This window comes from Mustela lutreola, chromosome 7 (genome assembly GCF_030435805.1).
Source record: "Mustela lutreola isolate mMusLut2 chromosome 7, mMusLut2.pri, whole genome shotgun sequence".
Taxonomy (NCBI): Eukaryota; Metazoa; Chordata; class Mammalia; order Carnivora; family Mustelidae; genus Mustela; species Mustela lutreola.
The window spans coordinates 24,719,911-24,746,227 of record NC_081296.1 but is presented as its reverse complement, the minus strand read 5'-3'; the positions used below and the strand labels follow the sequence as shown (position 1 = coordinate 24,746,227).

At 47.5% G+C, this 26,317-nt stretch overlaps 1 protein-coding gene across 6 annotated transcripts in view; it reads left to right on the top strand.

Moving 5' to 3' along the window:
- The window catches only part of ADAMTS17 (ADAM metallopeptidase with thrombospondin type 1 motif 17), a 327,760-nt gene that overhangs the window by 126,632 nt on the left and 174,811 nt on the right, over positions 1-26,317 (top strand). For all 6 annotated transcript variants that reach the window (XM_059180153.1, XM_059180151.1, XM_059180149.1 and 3 more), the window contains exon 8: positions 7,620-7,725. In XM_059180153.1, coding sequence (XP_059036136.1) covers positions 7,620-7,725 — 106 coding nt within the window. The remainder of the gene's footprint in view (positions 1-7,619; positions 7,726-26,317) is intronic.

Sequence of the window (26,317 nt, the reverse complement as noted above, 5' to 3'; positions counted from 1 at the left end):
CCCGGTGCCACCGGCCTCCCTGGCTTTCTGCTGGATGTCGTTCTCAGAGCTGTGTTTCCTTCTAGGCCTTTTATTCGACTTGGGATCCCACACCTGGCACGATGCCATCATATACAGGGAGTCAGGAAACACTTGATATGAAGTGTTTGTCAGAGTAAGAGACCTTTAAGAATGTCCGGACAGACTCCCCTCTGATGTTCTGAGGTGAACCTGCTGGGGTCCCTTCCCGGTGGGTGTCCAGGCCTGTTTCAGAACCCCTGAGCTGCTGTGGGCTCCTCCGAGGAGAGGCGTCTTGCTTATTTGAGGAACGTTAAGTCTACTCCCTGGAGTTCCCCTCCCATGTGCTGGGCCCCACCGGGACACAGGTGCCATCTTGCCTGGAGGGTGGGAGATCTGCAGGACCTCGCTGTGCACTTGGCTCATGTCGGTCGTGGTCTTTTGAGTATCAAGTTCTTTCTCTTCCCTCCCCTGTCCCAGCGTGCTTGGGATTTCAAAGAATGCAGTAAAGTGTTGGGATGAACTTTTTTGCTCCACACTTGTATATTACAGGGAAAGTTGACTCCTACACTTAACAGTTACTGAACTCATCAGAATGTTGCAGGAACTGTGGCTCCAGCCCTGGGACCCTCCAGTCCTTTCTGGGGACTTGGCTGTGTGATTCCCTCACTGGGAGTTGTGGTGGCATCTCTTCCCCAAACCCTGGGTCCTGGAGGCATCAGGGAAAACTAGAGTGTGGTTTTCCTTGATTCTGATCATAATCAGGAAACTCCTATCTCAAAGAAGCAGGTCTTGTGACATTTGGACAGGCTCAGCAACTTTGCCTGTGACAGAGGCTGCTGGGCAGATTAGCAGAAAGCTACGGTGCAGGGAGAAGGCTGGGAAACTTCTTTGGGATGTGTCAGCACAATCATTGCCTGTTTTGGTGACACCCCACCTCCCCACCTCATTCCCAGCCCCCGCACAGCTATTCTTGTGTTCCAGGGATGGTGACTGCACCCATGAATACACTGGCATGGGCATCGCCCCCCCCCCCCCCTTTATGCCTTTGATGTTATACCCAAGAAGGCTTTGCCTACCCCAGTATCAGAAAGACTTATTCCTCTGTTTTCTTCTAAGCATTTTAAAGTTCTAGATCTTACATCTAGCTTTTCAATCCATTTGGAGTTAATCTGGGGGTTACCATGTAAAGAAGGGGGTCTGACATCAATCTGAAATCCCAAACACGCTGGGACAGGGGAGTGAAGAGAAAGAACTTGATACTCTTCAGCATGTGGCTTTCCAGTTGTTACAGTACCATTTGTTGAAAAAACTCTTTTTCTCCCCTCTCTGGGTGGTCTTGGGACACTGGCTGAAAAATCGATTGACTGTAAATATGCAGGTTTATTTCTGGACTCCCGGTTCTGTCTAAATGTCTGTCTTTATGCAAGTCCTACATTACTTTGCCTACTCTAACTTTGTTTTAAGTTGCAAAATGAGGAATGTTGAACTCTTCAGTGATCAGACTTGAAACTTTTACTTTGCCCACTTACTACTTCCTTTAGCCTCAAGGAAGTTGCTGGGTTTTTCAGGTCATCAGTCTTCTGCTCAGTAAAAAGTGTTAGGTACTGTAGCTTTGAATTACAGTGGCAGCTTCTACAGTATTCCTGTTTAGCAGAGAGCCGGTGCCCCTCTTTGACCATGGCTCCCACCCTCTGTTCATGATGTAGGAATAAAGATCTTGGCTAACTCCTCTTCCACCCATCGTAACTGACACCCAGAGATCCAGAAAACAAGAAGCAGGGAAACTGGAGGTGGAATTGCCAAGGCAGGAGTAGGTCTGGAAGAGCTTATCCAGCTGTGTTTCTGGGAGATGGGGGCACTGAGTTGTGACAAAGAGCCACAGATAGGGACAGATCTGAAAGGTGGTGCTCCTCAGTCCCCAGCTAGGGCACCATGCCACTCAGGCCACCTCTCCTGCCAGCCTTCCAGAGCCTTATCTTTCATGTTCTATCCCAGTTTGTGAGAAGCTGCACCTGTCCTTCAGCAGAGGTTCTGTCTACTGTGTGTAGGGCTTGATCCCATGACCCTGCATTGTGACCCAAGCCAAAACCAAAAGCTGGATGCTCAACCAACTGAGTCACCCAGGTGTCCTCAAATAATTTAGGTAATACAGAGTTAAGAAATGTATGTAACACTTAAATGTAGACAGTTAAATGTAGAATTTCCTTATTGCAACTATTAAGGATAATTGTGTCTGATAATAGGACATAATTTTAAGAATATGGTCCATTGTCATTCAAGGATTCTGTGTTTGTGAATTTGCCTACTCACTAAAATTTATTTGTAACTCTAAAATCAATGTTTATAGTGCTTACGTGGTCATTTGCAGATGTGTGCAGAGAAGCAACATGTTTGAGTTACCAAAGAGGCTTGCTCGCAGATGAGGTTGAACAAGGGGACATTTTGCCTTCTCATTTCAACTCTCATACTGTAAAAAAAAAGTCCTTTTCTTGGTCTTCTGGTGCCATGTATTTTACATTTTTGTGCTTGTTTTTGGATGATTTTGCTTTTTACAGTGGCTTTCAGGAATAGTGCTTAAGTTCTGTCTTGTGTTCTAAAAAGCACAGAAGGGCTGCAGTGTGTCTTACAGAGAAAAATACAAGATTAAGTTTCATTTAGGCGTGAGTTATAGGATTGTTGGCCATGAATTCAAAGTTAATGAATCAACAATATATATTAATGTGCCTATATTAATGTGCCTTTAAACAGAAACTCACATAAAACAAGTTTACATATTATAGTTGACAAAGGTATTGTGACCAGAGGCTTACAGGAACCTACTCCTGTATGTCCTCTAGGAATGGTGGTTCCATATATGAGAGTTTCATGTTCATAATGCCTTTTTAGAATCTAAATCCCAGAAATAATGAGAATTGACCGTAGGTTTTTTTTTTTTTTAAGATTTTATTTATTTATTTGACAGAGAAATCACAAGTAGATGGATAGGCAGGCAGAGAGAGAGAGAGGGAAGCAGGCTCCCCGCTGAGCAGAGAGCCCGATGCGGGCCTCGATCCCAGGACCCTGAGATCATGACCTGAGCCGAAGGCAGCGGCTTAACCCACTGAGCCACCCAGGCGCCCTTGACCGTATTTTTTTTATCATTTGTCACACCCTAGGCTCTAAGACATTTGCTTCTAAGTGCTGTTTGCAAATTAAGATCATACCTCCAATCACTTAGAGAAGTTTACATCAGCGTGAGGTCATGTCCACAAGGCTGAATGTGCAACTCTGTCTCAATCACTGTGACTGCCAAGTGAAGAGCTGTAAGTTGCTATCTTGTAATTGGCAGTGTGGTGTCCCAGTGATAACCATAATGGTGTTAGTACTTTGAGCTGTTGGTAGGAGAAACTCGACCATTTTTTTCAGAGGCAGAGTCCAAGAAGGTATGAGTAATGGCCAATAAGGCCAACAGCTGCAAACTGTTTACATGTGACAATTTGGTGGATAAATCAGAGTTTATACAGTTGTGTGTTGTTTATTCCTTAATCTAGAAAGGATATGGTCAACTCTTAAGTTTAAGAATTATGTGCTTATATCATGCAGTTTTCTACTGAAAAAGAAAATAATTAAACTTCCTCACCCAATTTCCTCTCCAAAATTGCAGTCCTACCAAGGAAAGGATGAGAGGGAGAATGTTCACACTGAGCTGACATGGCTAGGAAGATGGGTTAGGAGACTCTGGCTTTTCTGAATAAATCTGATAGACTTCTCCAGGCATCCGAAAAAATAACTTTACATCTCTTCATTTTTATTGTTGGCATTTTGGATTTTTTTTAAAGATTTATGTTTTTATTTTAGAGAAAGCGCATGAGTGGGAGGAGCAGAGGGAGAGGGAGAGAGAATCTCAAGCATACCCCATGCTCAGCTCAGAGTCCGACCCAGGGCTTGATCTCACAACCTCAAGATCATGCCCTGAGCCGGAACCAAGAGTCAGATCCTCAGTGAACTGCACCATTAGCAGAGGTAACTGCTAATATTGTTGCACATATTCCTTGAGTCTTTTTTATCTTTATTTTAAAAAAGCTTGGACTTAAATGCCTGAAACCTTTATTTTATCCCACCCACATCTCTGCATAAGCACACGCTAAGATTTATGAAAATCTTTGAAACCCGCAAAGATGACTCATTGTTCTTGGTCACCAAAGCTTTGGTGAGGGAGGCTCAGGGTTTACCTGGAGGAGCACCAGTATTAGAGACAGTCCTGTTTTTGTACCTGGGTCCCGCTTGGTCAGCCATATAATTGGTTACTGGGCCTCCATTTCCCTATGTGTAAAATGGGGCCACTAACCATATCCACCAAATAAGGGAGGGTCACGCCTTCCGAGTTGTGCTTGCCCCTAGAGGGGATCCCAGTATTTGCCAGTTGCCTTTCTGTTTCCCTTTTTATTCCAAGGAGCTCTGCAAATATGTGGAATTGATGTTTTTAACATTTCAAAAATAAGTTCCCTGTTGCTTTTCTTCCCTTTTTAGTGAAGAATTGTAAATCATGGAAGGCTAAAGACACGGAAAACACCACTCTAGGGTCTTATTGTAGGTGTAAGGAATTCCGGTGCAATAGGAAGTTCCCTCTGGTGCCACAGCCTCAGCCTCCCCTCCCCTTCCCACTGCTCCTCCATTCTTTCCAGGGAACAGGGAATAGTGGTGGGCTTTGTTTCTCCTTGAAGCTCAATTGCCGCTTGTTGCCTGCAGCTCTTACTTTTACCACAACCTGGGATTTTCTCCAGACTTTGTGAGTTGTAGGCATTTCCACACCATGGGTCCTAAAGCCTCCAGGCTCCTGTACTCCATTTTGGGGGCCATCTTCTCTTACGCACTTTGCCTTGCTTGCTTTCCTGACCAGGCTGTGCATGATTGGAATACATAATTCAAAGCGCTAGATCTTAATCCACCTCCGTGTGTGAGAATATTTCTCCTAAATAAACTGATCCTTTGTTTTCTCCTTAAAAAAAAAAAAAAATCCTCTGTGTCTTGGAAAAATTAAAATGCAATTATTGGAAGGCTCTTTGCTTAGCTGTTTCCGTAATGTTGCGTGTTACCTAATTATAGTGGAAACTCAGGCCTGCCGGCTCCGGGTGCTGAGAGCAGCAGGGGCCAGGAACGTGTTCGTGTGGCTTCGAAGTCTGCTGGTTCAGCATCGACTCTTGGGACCGCAAGCTCAGCACAGCTGGCTTCAGATGCCTCCCTTCCCCATTCACCAGATGGCTTTTCCCCGGGGGAGTGTGCACATCTGATTGTTCTTATTGATTCATTGACCCAGGACGCTGCAGCCCCCAGGCTGGGAGAGGCCTGCTGGGTGTGCATTTGAGTCTGTGTGTGTGTGTGTGTGTGTTGCATGCACATACCATCGGTGCTGTGTAGAAGCATTCCACCTACTCACTGCTGGACTTGGTGCAGCAACCCACAAAGCATTTTTAAACAAAACCAGAATAATGACCTTGAAGGCACCAAGAAGCCGGATCATGTACTTTCTGGTTGTCATTTTTCTACTTCCAATGTCTGCTTTGCTGGATTATGATGTCCACGTGCAAAAAAAAAACACATCCTGAGGCCAACTAACATTTCATTTTTTTTTTCCCGTTTTCTCTCTCTCTCTCTCTCTTTTTTTTTTTTTTTTTTTTTTATTAATTCTTCAACCTTGGCCAAGCATGTTGCATATTCCCAAATAAAAATCGACATGCGCTGTGGTGCCGTCTCGGTGTGTCGACTGTGAGCTCAGTCCCAGAGCAGCATCTCCCTGCAGAGTAGAGTCCAGGTCAAGGGAGCTCTGCCTCTTGGGGCTCCTGGGGGGCCGTTGGAAGGAAGGAGGGAGTGTCCTGTGTGAGGCTGAGGGCCACCTCCGTTTGGATTTGTGTCAACAAAGAGGATAGGTGTCACTTTTGGGAAGCAAGGAAAAAGGTTCATTTTAATTAACTTCCCCTGTCCATTTTCCTCTACTTTCCACCAACTCCTTCCCTCCCTCCCCAGTTCCTGTGCCTGCAAGGCTGGTGTCTGCTCCTGAGACACCTGGTGCACATTAGTGAAAGGGGCCCGCTAAACTGGGGGCAGCATGCAACTTGCGGGGGGCATGGCATCATGGGTGGAAAATGGGCACCTCTCATGCCGGTGGCCACAGTTCCTCTCAGGGCACAGGGCACAGCACTGATGGGGGGAGTCTGGCTGAGACAGCCTTTATCCACCTGGTCACCAGGTATCCCTGGGCAGCACATGCTTGGCTGTGGGGCCAGTGGAGCCACAGCCCACCCCAGAGCCCTTGTGAACTCACAGCAAGGGGAACCTTGAGCCGCTGCCAGTGTGCGCCATGCCAACCGCCCTGGGCCACCACCCACTCATGTGTCTCATGCTGTATGAAGGGGTCAGAGGCTACAGTCCTGGGGAGTACAGGTGCTTCCCGTCCTCACACGGGTTCCATCCCAAGCCCTGGGAGGGGGTGGGGGCCTGTGGACTCCTGGTGTTGAGATAAACCTGGTGTCATTGAGAAGTACCTGGGTAGTGAGGGATGCCTGTCCGGGTGCAGAGACAGCAGGAGCTAACAGGGAACGTGGAGAGCTACCGTGGGGAGTGGCTCACAGCTGCAGACATGTGGCTGTGCCTCAAACATGGCAGGCCAAAGCCCTCTTTTTCACACATGCCTTTCTGCCAGGGTAACCTCTGTCCCCTAGAAAACTCCCCTCCATCCTCCAGAGGCTGGCAGCTTCCTGTCCCTCACTTACACCCTTCCCCTGAGTCTGGCTTCCAGCCAGGGGCCTGGGTTCTGTTCTTGTCTCAGCAGCCAAGGGACCCCAGTCAGGTGTGTGTGGAGATGAGTGAGTTGGTCCATGCGGCTCAGCGTCACTGATGATTCCTCTTCCATGGTGTTCTCTCTCTCTCCCTCTCCCCCTCCCAGTCTCATTCTCTCTGGAAGGCTCCTGAAACATTTTTCTGAATATCATGCACAGCCTTCCCTGGCCTGCTTTCTGTGAGCCTAGTGGCTCCTAGGTGCCCTACTCCCACCCTGAGGGTACTGGTCCTGCAGGGCTCGGACTGGGAGGAGGGAAAGAAGGTGACAGGGGTGCAGAACTTAAGGAGGCATCCCCTTCCTCTCTGGGGGTGCAAGCATAGGGTCAGCTCTGGGGTGGGGGACCCTCCTTCAGCTTTTCATGCTGGGGCCTTGCCTTGCTGGCCTCACCTCTTCCCCACCCTGGATGTCGAAGTTGGAGAGCATCCCACCACCACACACCACTCCAACTCACTTTCTGTGCAGAGCCTTGGTCTCCCTCTGTCACCGCCAGCCTGGGTAATTACGATGAAATGAGATAATGCGTGCAAATACAGCACATTGCCTGACATCTACTAAATGCTTGGGTGATCTGCGTGGTGGTTATTATTATCATTAATGCTTTGTCGCTGAATCCCAAAGCAGTAGACACCAGCCCATCCTCCACAGGAGCTCTGGAATGACGGCTCCAGCCCTATGGCAACATTACCATTCTAGTCTGCCCCTCCCCTCCCCGTCCTGAGTGATGTTGACCTTATGGACTGGCCTAGCGAGGTCAGGGCCTCCCACATTCTGAAGAGGATGTGTTTTTGTGTCTCTGCTGCAGGAATTGCTTACTTAGGAGGCGTGTGCAGTGCTAAGAGGAAATGTGTGCTTGCCGAAGACAATGGTCTCAATTTGGCCTTTACCATCGCTCATGAGCTGGGCCACAAGTAAGTATCAGACTCTGTATTGTTCTGCCTTTTCCAGTTCCTTCCTGAATATATGTATGCATATATATGTTCTTAAACATATGTATTTATGTGTGTGTGTATATATATATATATATATATATTTTTTTTTTTTTTTTTTTCTTGAATTCCAAAAGTTCTGAAACAGTGCTGCTCTTTGCCTTTGCTTCTTCTGTATCACAGACCTAGGCCAGCAAGCCTGGGTCCCAGTCTTTCAGGGAACCCATAAAGATTACTGACCAGATGATCTGAGACTTGAAATGTTCATTTCATGTTCATGTCTCTTCTTAGTGCATACAGTCTAGAGCAAAGAGGTTTGTCTCAGAATGTCTTCTTTGGTTGCGTTTCCTTTCCTGGACCAGCATGATCTTTGATTCACTCTATCGTTCAGATAATGGGATTATCTTCATACTGTTGACTTTCTATTTCCTTGAGAGTCGGTTTCCAATGAAGTCCAACTGTCTTGAGGCAGAATGTCAGTGTCGTAGTTTAAAAGAATTATCAGTTGCTGCCTTTGTCCATGGAAATTCTTCCCTAGAGGAGGGAAGAGCCATAAAACCTCAGAGCCCAAAGATGTTGTAGGAAGGATCTGAGGCAGCCTCCTGGATTTTCAGAGGAGGGAACAGAAGGTCAGAGGGGTTGAGTGGCTGGCCCAAGATTGAGATCACCTGCAGGAAATCTCAGGTGGCGGAATGCCAGCTGACCCTAAAACTGTGGCTTGAGGGTTTACTACTTCTCCTGCAGTAGGTGTCTGTTTTGTATTTCTCTGAGGGGAAAAAAAAACTGTGGTATGACTGCAAGAGAACTTAAAAAATAAATACATAAATTGAGGCAGTCAGACCATGCAGAACAATAGGAAAATTTATACTAGGTTGGGTAGAACAAAATTAAATAGACATCTAGTTCTTGGGGAAAAAACACAAGATGTTTTCTAATGACCTACTGAGTATGATGTGCAGGACCCTAAATGTGAGCTCAACCTTCTGCAAAAGTAAAGTCGGTTTGTAAGGAGAAGCACAAAATCAATTTTCTCTAAGATTATCTGTATCTGTGGATTTATTTGTATTTTTTGGTCTTGTTTTCTCTGGTCCCATTCTCATTTTTTTCACTCTCGTAGATGGGTTTGGTTGTTACCTTTTTTGTGCCTACTGAGTATCGTGATGTGAGCGGAGCAAATGATAATAATCCCGTGTGTATTTCCTGCGATTAAGGCAGAAATAACATGTCACTGGCTAAAAGAAGCAAAACGAGTAGTTGTCTCTAAGTACACAGTTCTTTTATCTCAACAGTATTTTTTAAATACTGTATTTTTTAAATACAAAGGGCAATAGCCCTTTACCCACACTTTTTTTTTTTTTGCCTATACTACTAGGAAATAATTTTTTAAAATTAATCATAATCAAATATGTATTCATATTTCTGATTTGCTACACACACACACACACATACACACACACTCTCAAAGCTGTGGTGGAAAGTGGTTGCTGAGAGAAAAACATAAATCAGCATGGCTTTGGCAAACATCCTCTCTTCTCTTCTTCGTGCCAAAGGTCCCACCCAGCTGGTCGTGGTTCCTCAGTATCAAGGACCTAGTGGTCCTGAGAACGCAGTTGTCAAAACATTTTCTGACATGTGGGTTGTCGTGGACTTTTGGATGCATCTGTTTATATGAACTGCAAGATTCCAAGCAGTCTTCAGTGCCAGGGCCCACACTGGAGTGCTCTTTCCACCCATGTGTGAGCACACACGTGCCGCACGGAGGCCTTTCTCCTTGGACGTGAGGAGCACCGGGGACCATTTTCTCCCTGCTGACCTGTGTGATTGTGCAGGGCCGCTGGCATTCCAGCACAGGAGGGCTGCAGGAATGAATGGGGAGATTCAGTCCGACTCCAGTAGCCTTTAGCTACAGTCTGCTTCAGTTTTTTGGAGGGCCCTTTATAGCTTGCTATTGCGCTCTAATTACCTACGAAAACAAACACCTAATTGTTCATCAAAGCCAATAAATTCTGCGAGCATTTGGCCTTGCCCCTATTTGGGCGATTATAGTTTTCCCAAGGAAGTCTGTTGTCACTGATTATTTGCGAGCAGTGGGAAGCAGGTCTCTGAGGGACGAAGCCACAGTCTCTGCATCTGCAGACCCTTCTGACCAGTTGGGCTCGGAGCCCCAGGCAAGACTGTGTGGGGGCTTGACAAGAGGGATCAGCCTCTAGTCCTAGTGAAGCCACTTGCCAGGCTGCTTCACAGATCTGAAGCCTGTAGGTGGCTGCATATTGGAACAGAGTGGAGTCATTTAACTCCTTAAGTTAAATTAAGTATGATCTTTAAGTACATGTACACTAAGAGAAGATAGGAGGGTATTCTCGGAGGACCTGAGCGCTGGTCTATGCTCTTCAAGAAAATTTCTCAGTGAAAGCTTTAGAAAATGAAAAAGAGTACCCTTCTATGTACCTCACCCACTGGTCCCTAAAATTTAATACTGATAAAGTAAAACTTCTCTTCTGAAAGTTGGGTCTGTGCCTTTGCCCCTGGGTGCTCCTAAGTATGGCCCTTCTGTTGCTTACCCACTGTATCTCATATAAGAATCTGTGCAAGCCATTACTCCAGCTCTGAATGTCAGGAGAAAAATTCACTTTCCATGTGAGGTACACGTTGCACTTATCAACAATGAGAGTCCTATACGTTAACCTGATTTTCTCCCTGCTTTGGCTGTCAGAAAACACAAAGGGAATATCAAGCTCATTTTCCTCAATTAACTCATCCAGATCCTGGAATTTTGTTTTTCCTCCCTCTTTCTGTGTCTCTTTGTATGAATGATCATATTTTACATATTGTTAGTTCAAAAATAATTTCTTTGGTACCATAAACTGTCTCTAATCCAATCTGCAATCATGTGGGTTTTAAGTTATGAATTAAATGGAAAATTCTTGCCATGGTAATATCAATAATTCTGCTTAGGACAGGAATTAATAATGTTCTAATTATGTTTAAGTCAAATCAGATCTCATTTACCAAATACCTGCTGTGTTAGATGCTGTGCAATCATTGTGCTATTGATCAGTTCTATGGAGTAGGTATTATTTAGCTTTTATTTAATAGATTAGGAAACTAGTATTACTTTTTAAAAATTTCTAGTCTCTACTTGAAATGATTTGGGATCACTTCTATGATAATATACCCATGTTCTAAGAGATGGAAATATGACCCATGTTATTAAAGACCCATGTTCTAAGAGACGGAAATAAGAAGAAAACTTGTTATATATCGAAAAAACCAAGGTACCTTCAGATTTCTGCCAACCAAGGCAGAAAGGACAATCCATGGCATCCTAGTTGCAGAAGAAAGCCAGTGTATCTGCAAGAGGGACTTCCCTAGGAAATTCAAGTACCTCAGCTACGATCAACAGTTTTCTGATTACCTGAGAAAGAAAAAGGGTGGGAAAGACTGCAGCCCCAGCTTTGGACAGGTCTGAAGGATTTGCTGCTCCTGGTGGGAGTCAAGGTGGAGCACGTGGGAGGTTCTATCTATGTTTCTGTTGGGAGGATGAGTTGGCTCCATGCAGAGGCCATGATAACAGTGACTTTGAGGTTTTCTTTCTTTTTTTTTTTTTTTAACATTTAATTATTTGAGAAAGAGAGGGGTTGGAGGGCAAAGGCAAAGAGAGAGAAAGTCTTCAACAGACTTCTCTTTGAGCGCAGAGCCAGCCATGGGGGTTCTGTCTCACTCCTTTGAGATCATGACCCAAGCCAAAGCCAAGAGTTGAACACTTCACTGACTGAGCCACCCAGGCACTCTGACTTTGGGGTTTTCTGATGAGACTTCATGATTTAGTTGCCTTCTTGGGGTGAAAGATTGCCTCTCTCCTTCAGTAGTGTGCATTTGGGGAGGCAGCTGTCTCCCTGTCTTGCCATGATAGCTTGAGAACCCAACCGGAAATGAGGGATTCCTTCATCCTGCCGTGACCAGGAGAGAGGAAGAGCTCCTGAGTGTGAGAAGATGGCAGTGACGCACCTTTTTCCCTCCAGAGAGCTGTAGCTGACAGCTGTTATTGATTATAACTGAACTGATAGAGGTTAGGGGGCTATTCCTTGAGAGACACAGCCCAGCTGGGCCAGCACTGTGCAGGTGTTTTCCCTCAAGAAACCAGGACAGGGTGCCTTGTGGTAGACCTCAGTGTCCAAGATGTTTATCAATATTTGGTTTTAAAGAGAAAGAGGAACAGTGAGAAGCAAGCATTTGTTTCTCTTGGGCAAGCATGTGCTTTTGAGGCCCAGTGCTGACTGGTCATGGATAGGATTCTCCCCCAATGAGGGTTAGGTCCAGGTCCATACTAATGGCCCATGGGAAAAGCAAAACCAAAATTAGATGACACCCTCACAGATGAAGGAGGGAGTTGGTAGTGACTTCAGTAGAATATTAAAATAACCAGTATAGTATTCCTACGGGAATTTTAGAATATATTGTTTGCTGTGATTTGGGAGTTTTAGTGTAAAAGGGAGAAAGGAAGCAGTTCTAGAACAGCTGGTGAGAATGCCTTTTGTTTGGGGTGGGGGGGTGGGGTGGCATGATCAGGCCCAGAGGAGGCAGTAGACAGTGGGAGATGAGGAGGGCACAGAGTCTCAAATGGACATTTAGGGCCTGGGGAGACCCAGAACACCATAACATGCAGTTTGCTTCTCAATCAGGTAAGACCGAGAGCTCCCAGGGAACATCTGAACACAGGCCCATCTAGGTGGGGTGCTGAAAGAGGGGAGGGAAACCGCATAGTGCACACTCGGCCACCCACATACAGGGGGAAAAAAGACCTATCTTTATAGGTAGAAACAAAGAGCTTTCTCTTGCAGAAAGTAAATCTCTGGTTCTGTTGGATTTAAGAGGCTCTGCTAGATAAGCCTGAGCCAGATCAATTCCTGCCTTGAGTCCTTCCAAACTACGCAAACCTCTCTAACCCAAGTAAATCTACAAAAAGCCCTCCAGACAGGCCCCAGAGCCATGCCCCCTGTTTGGGTTCTTTCTGCCTGTTCTCAGGGTAGACACTCTTCCCACCTGATCATCCTGGAATTTTTTTTTTTTTTCCTGACTTCCGTATTCCCTTTCTCAGGTCTTTCTGTTCTGGAATTTACCTCTCCTCATGTTGTGGCCTCTGAAAACTTCTCTCTTTGGGGAAGCTTGGGAGCCTAGTGCAGGAGACACATGGGCGTAGCTATACAAGGGGAGCCCCTGAAGCATTTCTAAGTGCCAGTGGCCTGAGCTTCACCCGAGAGTAATTAGGACTTGCCCTCTGTGGGAGAGAGTGCTAAGGAAGGCCCTCCAGGGATTCCCGGTGCATCCAGGGTGGAGTACCATGGCTCCCTGTCCTCAGGGGCTTCATTGTTACTTTCTGGCATCATCTACATTCTCATGTCTGTCTCTGGGCCACCATCACGTGGGCTGCAGCAATGCTGGGTATGATCCTGCTCCCCTGACTCTCACTAGCCTCATAGTCAGCCAGAATTCCACTCCCTTTGCCACTTCCCTGACACCCCACCAATCATGTGCATTCATGGCGTGGTGGGTGGAGAAAAGCCCAGCTGTCCTGACCGTGGCCTTGTAGACAGGGTCAGTCCTGTCACCTCTCACCCGACACCTGCCAGGAGACCTCTGTGAGGGTTCAGAACAAAGTGTTAAGTGCCTGGCCATGGGAAGAATGTGAGGGGCAGGGTACTGAGTCCCTAGGACTCCGAAGAGAAATGCTGGACTGAGGTTTAGAGATACAAGTGTCCTAATAAGGAGCTGTGTTTGGGGCAGTCATATGTGCACCCACAGACATGCAAATAGTTATAAGTGGGCTCAGTTACAACAATGTGTGGGGTACATTCAGGTTTTCAGACCTGCGCGTGCGCACACACACACACACACACACACCCATGGGCCACTGGAGCCATGCCCCGTATTTTGGAAGCATTGTCCTTGCTGGCAGAACTGGAAGGAGCACTGAGACATGAGCAGAGCAAGGACTTTGTTCCTCTGCTTAGCCCAACGAGGACCGGGCAGGTGGGATACCCCTGTGTGCTGCCCTGAAGTAATGAGGGAGATCCTCGACTCCAGGCAGTTCCCGTGTGACGCTTGGTATCCTCCCTTAAAGACATTCCTTAAAAGCTAGATCCAGGCACTCTGGATGTTTGTTTCTAGCCAGAACGTGACAAAGTGCAAATGAGCTCGGGGCAGTGGATGTTGGAAAGCTGTCTCATTGACACATGCCTAGGGACGTGCTTGCCTGGGGCGCAGCACGGAATGTCATCTGATTCCCATCCCTGAGAATTGTGCCTTGTGGGCAGAGAGTGGACAAGTGTTTAGGGAGGGTGGGGGAGCGGAGGGAAAGGGGAGGAGAGAACTCTTCTGGGGGAAATGTTCTTATTACTACAGTCGACACAATTCAATCTGAAAAGAATTGTCTCGATCCCAGAACAGGAAGTAAGGAAAGCCATTATCCAGATGTGTGAAGAGAAGAAATGTTTGTCTGTGATCTGTATTAAGAAGGCTGCCCGGTACAACGTGGGGGAGATTCAGAGTGAATGCAGGCCAGATGTGATCAGGCAGGTCACCCGCTAGCGGATGGCCCCGGCAGCCACAGCTGTTGCCTGGACCCTTTGCCGTGGGGCTCAGTCTGGTAGGCAGAGCATAGACCTTAGATGTGTCAGCCTTATATAAAGAAGGTACAACAGAGAGAGGATTTCTGAAAATGTCATAACTGTTTAGAAATCCCAGGGGGAGGGGGAAGTATGCTTTTGTTCTAGTTGGGGTTGGGATAGTTGTGTTCACATGGTGGGAGGGGGTCTACCTTTCTTGCAGAACAGAAAGTTTGGGCTGGGGTACATTCCCCCCAGGAAGTCTGTAGAAGCCTGGGTGTCTCTGGTCTGGTTCTAGAACAGGCAAGTCTCACGCTGGGTTTTCAGACAGGTTCCTCCCTGGTTCTCTGGGTCTCCTCCTCTGTCCCCACTCGGCTCCCATGGCCTCCCGCAGCCTCCCCCTCCAGACTGAAGGGTAATTGGTGGTGCTCACAGTGTTCGGGGCTCTCAGGTTTCACGCAGAGGAGTTTGGAGGGATTCCTGAGGACGATTTCCTCGGCGTTTGGCCCCCGGATCAAAGTCGGTGCAAGCATCCGCAGGGCGCGGCTGTCTTATCCAAATTCCAGAGTTGTGCAAAACATTCAGGCCTCGTTTCCTTTCATTTTATTATTATTTTTTACATTTGCTGCTGGAAACTGCAGGGTCTTGAACATTAATTTATAAGCCACCCCCCTCCTCATGTCTTCACTGAGCTAGAAAGACCCAAGCTGTCAGAGGTAGCGGTGCCCTGAGGATTTGCAAGGCAGGCCTGCGCCCTGCAGGACTTCCATGAGCCCACACAGCATGGCCCTGAGTGTGGCTTTCAAAAGGGCAGAATTTCCTTCTGGCCTTTCCAGACGTGTGACTTGAATAGGAGGTGCGGCGTCCAGAGTAGCAAGGAATGTTGTAACTGGTGGCTGTTTTCACAGGGCTTTTCTGCCCTGAGCTAGGATTTCTCACAGCCCTGCCTTAACAGACATTGCACAGAAAGTTACCAGGATTTCCTTTGCAGTCTTGCCCTTGATGCAGACTCAAATGTGGGGACGGAACACTTGTTCCAGTTGCTTAGAAGGCCCAGAGCTGCTGTCCTTAAGAGGACCTAGACCTGGGGCGCCTGGGTGGCTCAGTGGGTTAAGCCACTGCCTTCGGCTCAGGTCATGATCTCAGAGTCCTGGGATCGAGTCCCACATCGGGCTCTCTGCTCAGCAGGGAGCATGCTTCCCTCTCTCTCTCTGCCATCCTCTCTACCTCACTCTACCTGTGATCTCTCTCTGTCAAATAAATAAATAAAATCTTAAAAAAAAAAAAAAAAAAAAAAAAAAGAGGACCTAGACCACAGCCTTCCCAGATATGCGCAGGCCAGGCCAGGGAGGGAAACACAAAGGGGAAAGCTTCAGCAAGCAGACAGATGTGGTCCCACCTGCATCCAGAGCGGCCAGGCCACATAGCCATTGGCTCGACGTTATCGCTCTGATGGAAACTCCAGCTGGCTCTGGGGCGTCTGTCTGTAGCCCCTAGAGCGTCATTACTATAACAGGGAACGCTACGGAAGCTGTTGCGAGTGTCTGTCTCTGCCCCAGGAGTTCTTTGCATTTAATTATCAGGTGGATTTCCTTGCCTTAAAGGCCGTTGTCTGAGATGGTATTGGAGAAGATGGGAGGAACGTGGAGTTTGGCTGAAGAACCAAATTCCAAAATCCCCTCAGAACTTCCTTAACGTTACAGACTATTCCAGGAATGAAACGAGATCCCGTTTTTCTCATTAGATTGCCAGAGCTTCCGGCAGCTTTGGCGAAGAGGCTTTTCTTCTGGTTCTCAGAGAAGGAAGGGACATGCGCAGTCCACTTGGCCTTATTTAGCGGATGGCCAGTTCTCGCCCTGCCTGGAGCTCTAAGTGGCCAGTGGGAGACTTTGAGCAGGAGCTTCTAGCCGTGGCATGGTGCCCTTTATACCCAAGAACGAGCCTGTGCTGAGGCCCAGCCCTCCCTGTGTGGGTCTCCTGGTAACTGGCTTTACTTACCTTTACCTGGAAAGACACTTTCTGCTCACATGGCTAGGGTTTTGTAAAGACCGTGGGAGGTGGCAAGGGTATACGATACTGATTTCTTTACAGACAGAGTGTTCTGGAATGGACTGAATATTTGTACCCCTCCAAATCAATATGTTGACATCTAATCCCCCTTCTGATTGTATTAGTGGGTCTTAGGTCATGAGGGTCCCCGTGAATGGGACTAGTGCTCTTATAAGAAGGGGCCAGAGAGCTAGCTAGCTCTATTTCTGCCACATGAGGATACAAAGAGAACACAGCCTTTTGCAGCCTGGAAAAGGCCCCTCACCAGAGCCCACCATGCTGGCACTCTAATCTTGGACTTCCAGACTCTTAGAATTGTGAGAAGTAAATTTCTGTTATTGATAAACCACCCAGTTAACGGTATTTTGTTATAGCAAAGAGATGCCCCCATTCTCCCAAGATGTTTCATGTCATGCCTGAAATCCTCATTTATCTACTGCCTGCTGCTTATGGAAACTTCCAAACTGAAGACCTGAGGGCAGCCACACGTTCTTGAAGACCCTGCAGACTCTGCCACCAGCACTGTCAACAGTGTGTTCTGGGAAAAGAGCTTTCCTCATCCTCCTTATCCTTTGCAGGCACAGAGGGTGTGGAAGTGGTGGTTTCACCAGATGGTGGTGTCAGAAAGGACTAGTGGGAGGGGTCTGAAATTGTGCACCTAGTTGCTGAAGTCTGAGCAACTGAGTGGTTGTCAGGGGCCCATGTGGGGATCTGGAAATGGCCTCTCTTGGAAAAAACATAAATAAGTAGATGGATATAGAAGGAGGGATGTTGTAATACTCTTCACAAGTCACTGGAAGCATTGCAAAGACATGGTTTTGTTAATCATAGCCACACTTCTGTGGTGTTGAGAGGGGGTGGGTGCTAAGTAAGCCCGGTGATTTGCTGGCGCTTACTTTTGATTATTATCAGGAGAGAGAATGGAAAGGAGAGAGCTTGGTCAGTGTTGAACTGAGCCAGGAACAATTTCAGGTTGTCAATAGCTGGGCTGTGCTACTTGGTGAGGGTGTGAGCTTGCACTGCACTGTGGCCATGGCTCCCCCAGCTCCCCACAGGGTAGACTACAAAAGTGAAGGAGGGGCAAGAAGCCATCTTGGTCTTTGCAAACCAAAATTGATAACGATGTCCCCACGATGAGGACATAGCAGGTCCAGTAGGATGCCTACTGTGGGGCAGCTTCAGACACACTGAGGACCTGATGAAAGAAGCCTTGCCCACCGCCAAGAGGCATGTGCAGGTTGGTTTCCAGTCCAGGGAGCCTTCCAGGCAGAAGCACACATGCTCAATGGGTTAGCGACACCTAAACCTACAGTTGTCTTTGTTGGTGGCTCTGTGGTCGGGGGAGACCTGGATTCCTTAAGAGCCTGTTCATCTTTGTGGCACATGTTCTGTGATCACCGAGGGGAGGCAGAAGCTGTGTTCCGACAGCTGGCAGGGGGATGGGGGGAGGAGACCAGCTTGCTATTGGCTGTCTGGTCCACGTGGAGCTTAGCTCCGTCCACAGAACAAGCTCCCAGAAACCCCACTGCTTTCCTACTCCCCAACTCCAATCCAAACTCCCTTTACTGACTTAACAGTTCTCTCCTAAAACTCCCCTATCCCCTGCCCAGTCCAGAATCTGGCAGAGAAGCATGAGGCAGCCCCACTCCTGGAGAAATGTCTAGAACTGCATCTAGCTAGCGCCTTGCTCTTCAGAGTGTGTTCTGAACACCAGTGTTATTGTGCCACCTGGGAGCCGATTAGAAATGGCCGGATCTGGGGCAGCCAGGTGTTCCCATGCGCAAGACAGTTGAGTGGAGGTGGGTTAGAGCACATCAGATTGGTAGTCCCTTCTGCTGACCCCATCTCAGCATAGGGCTGCTCCTAGCTGGGTGGGGCACTGCCCCTGCCCAGTGGTCTTTTTTTTTTTTTTTTAAGATTTTATTTATTTATTTGACAGACGGAGATCACAAGTAGGCAGAGAGGCAGGCAGAGAGAGAGGAGGAAGCAGGCTCCCCGCTGAGCAGAGAGCCTGATGCAGGGCTTGATCCCAGAACCCTGGGATCATGACATGAGCCAAAGGCAGAGGGTGGAACCCACTGAGCCACCCAGGTGCCCCTGCCCACTGGTCTTAACGGGAAAATCTTTCTGTTTCATTTGTAAGATTTTTTCCATGGGGCAGTTTTTTGAATAGCTTTCTTGCCCTGGTTTTGGAACTTCTCCCATGATCCTTCCTTTTCACCCATGCTTTTTTTTACTGCCCTGATAGTGCTAGCAGGTGCCAAGGGCTCTTTTGCTGCCTTCCAGAGCTAGGTTCCAGGTTCCCGCTCAACTTTCTCTGTAGCTTGGACACCAGCTCTCTTTGAAGACATGGTTGAAACAGCCACCACCCATCCTGCCTGTTGAAAGAGTCTAAACATTTAACTTGATGCATCATAAAATCTGGTAAATTTTTGGCCAGCCTCCAGGATGCCAAACTCTTGGGTGGCAACAAACTTCCTGGAGAATGCACTGGCCCACCAGAATTTGGTTTGCCCATGGAATGGGGGTTTAACATGTAGAATATGGAAGGAAGAAGCAGAAATGAAACACTGAGTAGAAATTCAAACTCTTCCTAAAAGCCCCAAAACAGTGGTCTTTAATGTGCTCAAAGTGCAGAGGAAGATCCTTGGCCTGAGGCTTAGATATGCTGGCATTCCTGTCTTTCCCCTTCCCATTCAGATTTTCTTTGGGTTTTGAAGGCAAAAGCAGACTAATGAGTGACTGTGCTGGCCCTAAGGATAGCTTCTTCACATTCTTTCCACCAGTGACGCGTGTGTGGAGAACCCATGCCACGGCTGCCCTGTTGGTGGATTTTCAGTCAGTTGGCAAGTCAGCCACTTTTGGATCTGATACCAAAGGCATCATTTTCTCTCTCCACATTTTCCATAATATTACCTAAGGTCTAGAAGTCCAGTAAGTACCATGTGGGACACTGGAGTCTGAAGGTTTAGAGCTAGTCCTAAAGCACAGAACCCCGGTCACTTCTTGCTGCAACACTCATTGAATCATGCGTCCCGAGAAGCTGGTCCCCTCTTGAGTTTCATGACCACCTGGCATTGGTGTTCAGTACTAACCATTTTCTAGTCCTTGCCATGCATACAGCCATTTCTACAAGTGATTATAAAATCCGTTTGCTCATGAAAATAACTCACTAGATTGGTTAATTACCAAAGTGAAAAGAAAATTAAGAGCCCCCCTCCCAGCTCACGCAGAAGCAATCATAATTCCAAACTTATGGATTTGCAAAGGGTTATAAGACACCCCTTTTGAAGACCAAGGGCACATTGTGTTTTGAAGAGCCAGACCCTATGCCACCCTGCCTGTTGTAACTTAATTGGCTTTATCGCTGGCTATCCTCATCATGAGCCAGCTACCTAGTGCGTCCCACCCGGTTTCCATACACCTTGTCCTGTGAGGAGCTGAAGACCCACGTAATGGAGGAGGTGATAAGAGATCAGACAGCTGCCTCACATGGTTGGGGCTCCTTGGCCCAGACTGACAACTTGTTTCCAAATGAGAGTGCCAGCCTGATTTGATCATTGTGCAGAAGCAGTGAAGGAGAAGCAAGGTATGCCAAAGGCTGAACTAGGCAAATGTCCTCTTGCAAAAGTGAAACAAATGGTTTACAGTTTAGATCCACAATGTTAATATGGTTTGCAGGAGAGAGTCCCTAAGGATTCATCAAATATCATTTGTGAGCATTCACAGTGAAAAGAGGCCATTCTAGATGTTCACCAAGAATCTATGGATAACAAGTCATACCCAAAACAGGTTATACAGAGGCAGGGAATGTAAATTTCACCAAGGTTTCTGCCAAACTCTTAACCTTCCTAATGAGAAGTATGGGAAATGGTGGACTCGATACTGCTGGGATTAAGTGAACTTGTAACTGTTGGGCAGCCTTACTCCAGGCAGAGTCAGTACAGTGCTGTGTGGGAAAGAAACTTCCTCCCACCTTGGGGCTCCCTCATGTAACATTTCAGTCATAACCTGCATGCTGAGAGGGGTAGCATGCTCACCAGTTTTTGCAGCAGCACAAAGATGGCAGGGAGAACAGCGTGGAAAAACTCAGAGTACACGCAGTCCTTGGCCACCTTGGAACAGTGGCCAGTGCTGTGGTGCCTGATTGCATTTCATTTGTACCTGGTTCTCTGCTGCTGCTGTTTGCATATTACAGAGAGGAGAATGAGGGGTCCTTCCACTGGTGAGTGGCAGAGTCTGGCTTCAAGCCCTTTGTCAGTGTTGAAGTCTGAGCAGTACTCCTATGCCTTTCAGCTTCCCCGATGGTATTTAATTTAAATCCCAGATGAACCAGATAGAACACACAGGATGGTGAAAACACAGCTTCATGGCAGCCTGTTTGAAAAGGTTCTCATCACTGCCAACACACATTTTGGTCTCCACTTTCTTGTTGTGCTTCATTGACAGACATTACTAACTGATCCTAGAACCCTTTTCCATAGAGTCCCAACTCACAGTACTTCTTCATTCTATAGGCAGCCACTGCCAATAGACAAAGGTTGACACAAGGGATAAAACAGATCTGGATGTAAGGGGCTGTGGTGAGTGACATGCTTTCAAACCCAGGGCATTCTTATACCCCATCGACATGAACCGCGTCTCCAGAAACAGGAGGCAGGGGGAGCTTCACCCTGCCTTCTAGCAGTTATGAGCAGTAGGAGTCTTGCATTTGGTATGAGGAGGGCTGTGGCAGGACCGTGTGCATATGCAAAGGGAGGGGATGATGAAGGAAAGAGCTGTTAGAACTGCATGTCTTGGTGATGAAGAGGTGTGCAGGGGGACACAGTGGAGGCGGTCACAGTAGAGACTTGTCAGGGCACAAGAGATGTCTGCATGGCCCCCAGTGGCAGAGCTGAACCAGGGTGCTCAAGACACAGGAAAAAAGGTCTCAGCTCAGTGGGAAGAAGAACGTTCTGAAAATCAGAGCCCTCCAGAAATTTGAGAGGCAGTGCTGATTTCCTCTCACACTGGTATTTGTACCGAGCTCACCCTCCAGCCTGGCTGCTGAAGTAGCTATTTGTGGACTTTGAGGAGGGTTGAACTGATCTATGATCTCACATCCCACTCTCCTATGGTTGATCCTGTGACCCTTGGACAATATAGGGGACAAAGGGAACTAGGATCTGGATCTGGGGGGGTGGTATATACACCCCAGGGCCAAGGTGACAACACATATATACCCCTGTTAAAGAGTGGCAATAACTTATGGGTTATTTATTAAACATGCTTGTTTTCAGTGTTTTACATCTATTCAATTCATTCAATCCTTCCAGCCATCCCCTGGGTTAAGTACTGTCATTCTTCCCAGGTAAGGAAACTGAGGCACAGAGAAGCTTACTTAGGACCCCAAGATCATGACCTGAGCCAAAGTCAGATGCTCAACTGATTGAGCCACCCAGATGACCCGTTGTTTAGTGCTCTAAGGTGGTGGTTATAGGAAGCTAAATGTGATAAAATAGCACGGAAATATACACTGGGAGAGTATATATATATAACTGATGAGATCTAGAGAAGCACTGTGGATTGTAGCACCATTCATCTTCTGGATTTGACCTTGCATCACAGTTATGATGTAAGATGTTTCCATAGTAGGATGCTGAGTGAAGGGTGCATAGAACCTCCTTACATTTTCCTTTTAGCCACCTATGTGCCTTTAATTATTTCAAAATTTAGAAGTTCAGAGTAAGATCTGCCTTGGAGATCTTTTAAAAATGCAGATGTCCCGTGGCACCAGTCCGTGAAACGTCTGATTCTCCACTTCAACTCAGGTCATGATTCCAGAGTGGTAAGATCAAGCCCCCACATTGGGCTCCCTGCTGGGCATGGAGCCTTCTTCAGATTCCCTCTCTCTCTCCCCTTTGCCCCCCGCCCCCGGCAAAAACACATTAAAATGCAGTTGCCCAGGCTGCACCTCACACCAATTAAATCAGCATTTCTGCAGGTGGGATTTTTCTGAACTTCCTTAGGTGTTTCCAACAAACAGCCAAGCTGGCGGGCCTGCACTCCTTCACATGAGCAGTTTCATTGTCCTGGTCTTCCTCCTGGCTGGCGTCATGGTGGCTGCAGGCTTGTGCAGAGCCACACGCTGCTTGAAGCTGTCCGCATCCATTTATTGGCTCGGTTCACTGTCAGTAATGACTGCTCTCCTTCATTCATGCCCATTAGGACATGGCCTTTCCCATGTGGGCAGGTGACAGTCTGATGACCCTGGAAGCATTGAAAATATGAGGCTCCCTCATTCTTAGGCAGCCACCCCCATTTCGAAAAGGAGTCTCATTTGTCATGGGTTCTGTCATGGCGCTGCCCCTTTGACTTTCCTCTGTAACGACAGAGAAAAGGCACCTGGAGATGGTTACCATCTGCGTTCCCTGCTTTGGAAGAGCTCTGTACATTTTCCAATGGGGGTCGGCATGAGTTGGCTTTGGAACGCCTTCACTTGTCATGGTCTTTGGAGTTTCACATGTCTCTTCCTCCGACCTGGAGGTGCTTCTTTACGGTTTGGACCCATGTCTGTGCTGCTGGTTTATGGTTCCTTCTGGAACCAGGGCAAATGGAGCATGGAAGACGGGGAGCAAGCATTTGGGTCCCAGGCCCCCCAGACTTGACCAGCCATGGATACAGCTTATAGGCAATTCCTCCGGACACTGAGGTTGACTCAGAAAGAAATTAAGATGTAGCAGCAGAGAGAGTGCATACCTGTGTGGGTCAGTGTGATTTTGTTTGGTATCAAGGCCCCAACGGGCAGCGGAGCCATTTGGAAGATGATACAGCCTTGTTCCAGGGAATGCTGACACGAGCAGGTCAGTCTGTCACTGTTTCCACCACCTTCAGCTCTCTTTTTCTCTCGCTGTGTCTCTCTGCCTCCTCACTTCCAGCTGTCTTCCTTCCAGTGCCCTAAAAACAAAAGCCTTGGCCACAAAAAAATAAGTATGTATATGCCTGTGATACTGACAAGACCGAGTCTATGTTGAAACTGGAGAAGGGTGATGAAGGGAAAAAAAAATGTATGAAATCTTGCAGAGCAGTGGACACGGTCACTGCACTGCACACCTGAGGGGTGACAGGGCCAGGGGACAGGGCACAGGCATCCACATAGGCAGGGGGGCGACCCCAGAGCCAGAATCCACGCTGATGTGGTATGACGCAGGCTGAGTGTGAGCTGGTGATTGCATGAGGACAGAAGGTGACCGCCGAGGTCTAGCGTTTCTACTCTGCCCTGGCCCGCCTTCCCTCACCATCCTCTGTGCCTCAGCAGCTTCTCTGTGCCTCAGCCTCCTTTTATGCATAAAGGATCAGCATGTGGGTTCTGTTTCCTAAAGAATGAGGATTGTCTTGAAAACCTCAAAGTGGTGGTGGGGGGCAGGGGGAACCTTTATGGTATTTATAAGGGATGAGCCTCCTGCTGCCTTCAGTGAGATGACACCTCCTTGACTTCTTACCCGGAGGATAGGGCCTGGGTGGTGAGAGCTGCCAAAGACAAGGCCAGCCGGTGGGCCCTTGACAACTCCTACTTCAGACCAGTGAGTTTCTGCTCTGTCAGACCTGCCAGATTCGACACTGATCCCTTCTGTAAACATAAGTCAAAAGCAGATGTTTAAATAAAAGCCAGTAACAAAATTATTTTTAAAAAAGGAACAAGGATGGCAGGACACTTGGTACCCTTGCTATTTCTGTCTCTCCCCCTACCCACCCCACGCTTTGCTCCAGAAGTGTGACCGAGCTCCCCTAAGAGCTGGGTCGCATGTACCTGAAGGGGAGGGAGGGTGAAGGGGCTGCTGCAGCCTGGGCTTCGGCCCCGGAGACCCTGAAACAAGGGGGGGTTCTCTTTGCTGCTGCTTTCTGCCCTCAGGCTGCACATTCTGGAAGCTATGGGACCTGCCAGAACCACCCTTTATTGACACCGAGGGGCTTTTTGTCTGGAACACCTTTCCCTTTACATCTCAAATGGGATTCTGTGGGGGAGGGCCTCTTTTCCTGTTTTAATAACCCATTATCAACTACAAAGTTGCCGCTAGTAAAAATATCAATTATCGCTTATGCAATCCTCCTGGCATTGCTTGAAACCACATTCCATCCTCTTAACATGATAGTTGCTCTGAGCCAAAATTCAGAGAGGGTTTGAGGACAAGCTGTGTACACAGTCGTTAGGACGGCCGGAGGAATATATTTTTATCCTGTAAATTGAATGCCAGTTAAGCAGTAGTGATTACTGTAAGAAGCTATAATTTATACCAGGGGAAGTGAAGATTTCTTTTTTAAGATAAAAAATATAGCTTAAGAAGAGCCTCAAAAAAAAAAAAAAAAAAAAAAAAAAAGCCCAGCAAAGGAGAAAAGAAAGAGCAGTAACAAAGCCCCCAAGGTCTCAATTGTGTCAAAATTTCTCAAACAAATCCTTGGTGTTAGAGAAACAAAGAGTCTCTATGTACCATGTACCCAAAATGCTTCACAGAGAGTCCCACAAACCAGCATTCAATAATTTACCAATAGGGTGATCACCATTCCTGAAAGTTGTCTGTTCATAGAATCTTCATTATCACTGTAAAATTCGCAGATGGAACATTTGGGCCTCGGACCTCATGTTTGTGCAGAATCTCCCATCAGGAATGCCCTCCCTGGGTCTTGCTCCCCAAACTGGGAATCCAGGTAGAAATAAAGTACAGTCAGGATTTTTGGCTTTGACTCACCAGGAATTGATTGTCCTAAATCCGGGCCTGGCTAAAAGCTTGGTGAGAAGTCCTGCCATTAGTTATCAGTGTGGACTTCTCCCTGGAATTTGTGAGCAGGAGGAGGGAAGAGCAAAGGAGGACAGGGTCATGTTCTCAAATATTCAGACTCTGTCACACCACAAAGGTGGTGGTAGGGGGGAGTGGTTGATCAGTGCTTATGGAGAAGGCAGGCATGGGGTCTGCACGTAGAAGCTGCATGAAGGTCCATCTCTACTCAGAATAGGAAGAAGCTGTGGAATGGACCCCTGCCACCACGTTCATGGACAGCCTCTGTCTTAGAGGCAGTGTTCTCAGCGCTGGAGGTATACTGGACTGAAAACTTGGGAGCTCCTGAAAACCACAGGTGCTTGCCACAGAATCCAAAGTCCTAATTTACTTGGTCTGGGCTGGGCCCTAGGCATTGGTAATGGTCAGAGTTTCCCAGGTGACTTTCACCTGTAGCCAGTGTGGGACACAAAGTAAAAACTAACAGTGGCTGTCGTTGTGTTCTTAGACCAGCAGATTCAGCATCCCTGGGGAACTTACTAGACATGCAGATTCTCATACCTCTCTCTGCTACCCATCCCCCCTTGGACCTGCTGAATCAGAAACTCTGGGCCAGGGCCAGCCATTTGAGCTTTCACAGGTCCATGGGGGGATTCCAATGTGCCTTGAAGCCTGAGAACCACCAGTTAACACTGTCTCAGTGGTTCTAAAGCACTTGAGAATCACTGGTCAAGTCATGCTTCCTCCCAGTGAAATCAGAGCCTCTGGGGGTAGGAGCCAGGCCCTAGCATTTTCCAGCGATTTCCAGGAGAGTCCCCTGTGCAGCTGGGGGTGAGAACCAGGGCTTACAGAAATGGAGTCAGGTGCCTCTTGGTTGTAAGACTGGAGGATTTGTCTCTGAAATTCTACTAGGTCTCTAGTGTTAAATTTCATCAGGCAGGACATAACCTGCCTTAGAGCAGGGAAGGGATGATAGAGACCCCATTGTTCCTGGTGGAAGGTGTGGCTGCTTGCTTCTGATTTTTTACTACACTTGCAGGAGAAAGGGCCCACAGGATTTCTGTGGGGGAGGTGACACTCTCAGATTCACCCTGCCACCTAAATAGAGCAAAGAGACTGTATATATCCGTGAGGGTAAAAGCTTTCAGGAGAAACTCTAAGATACGC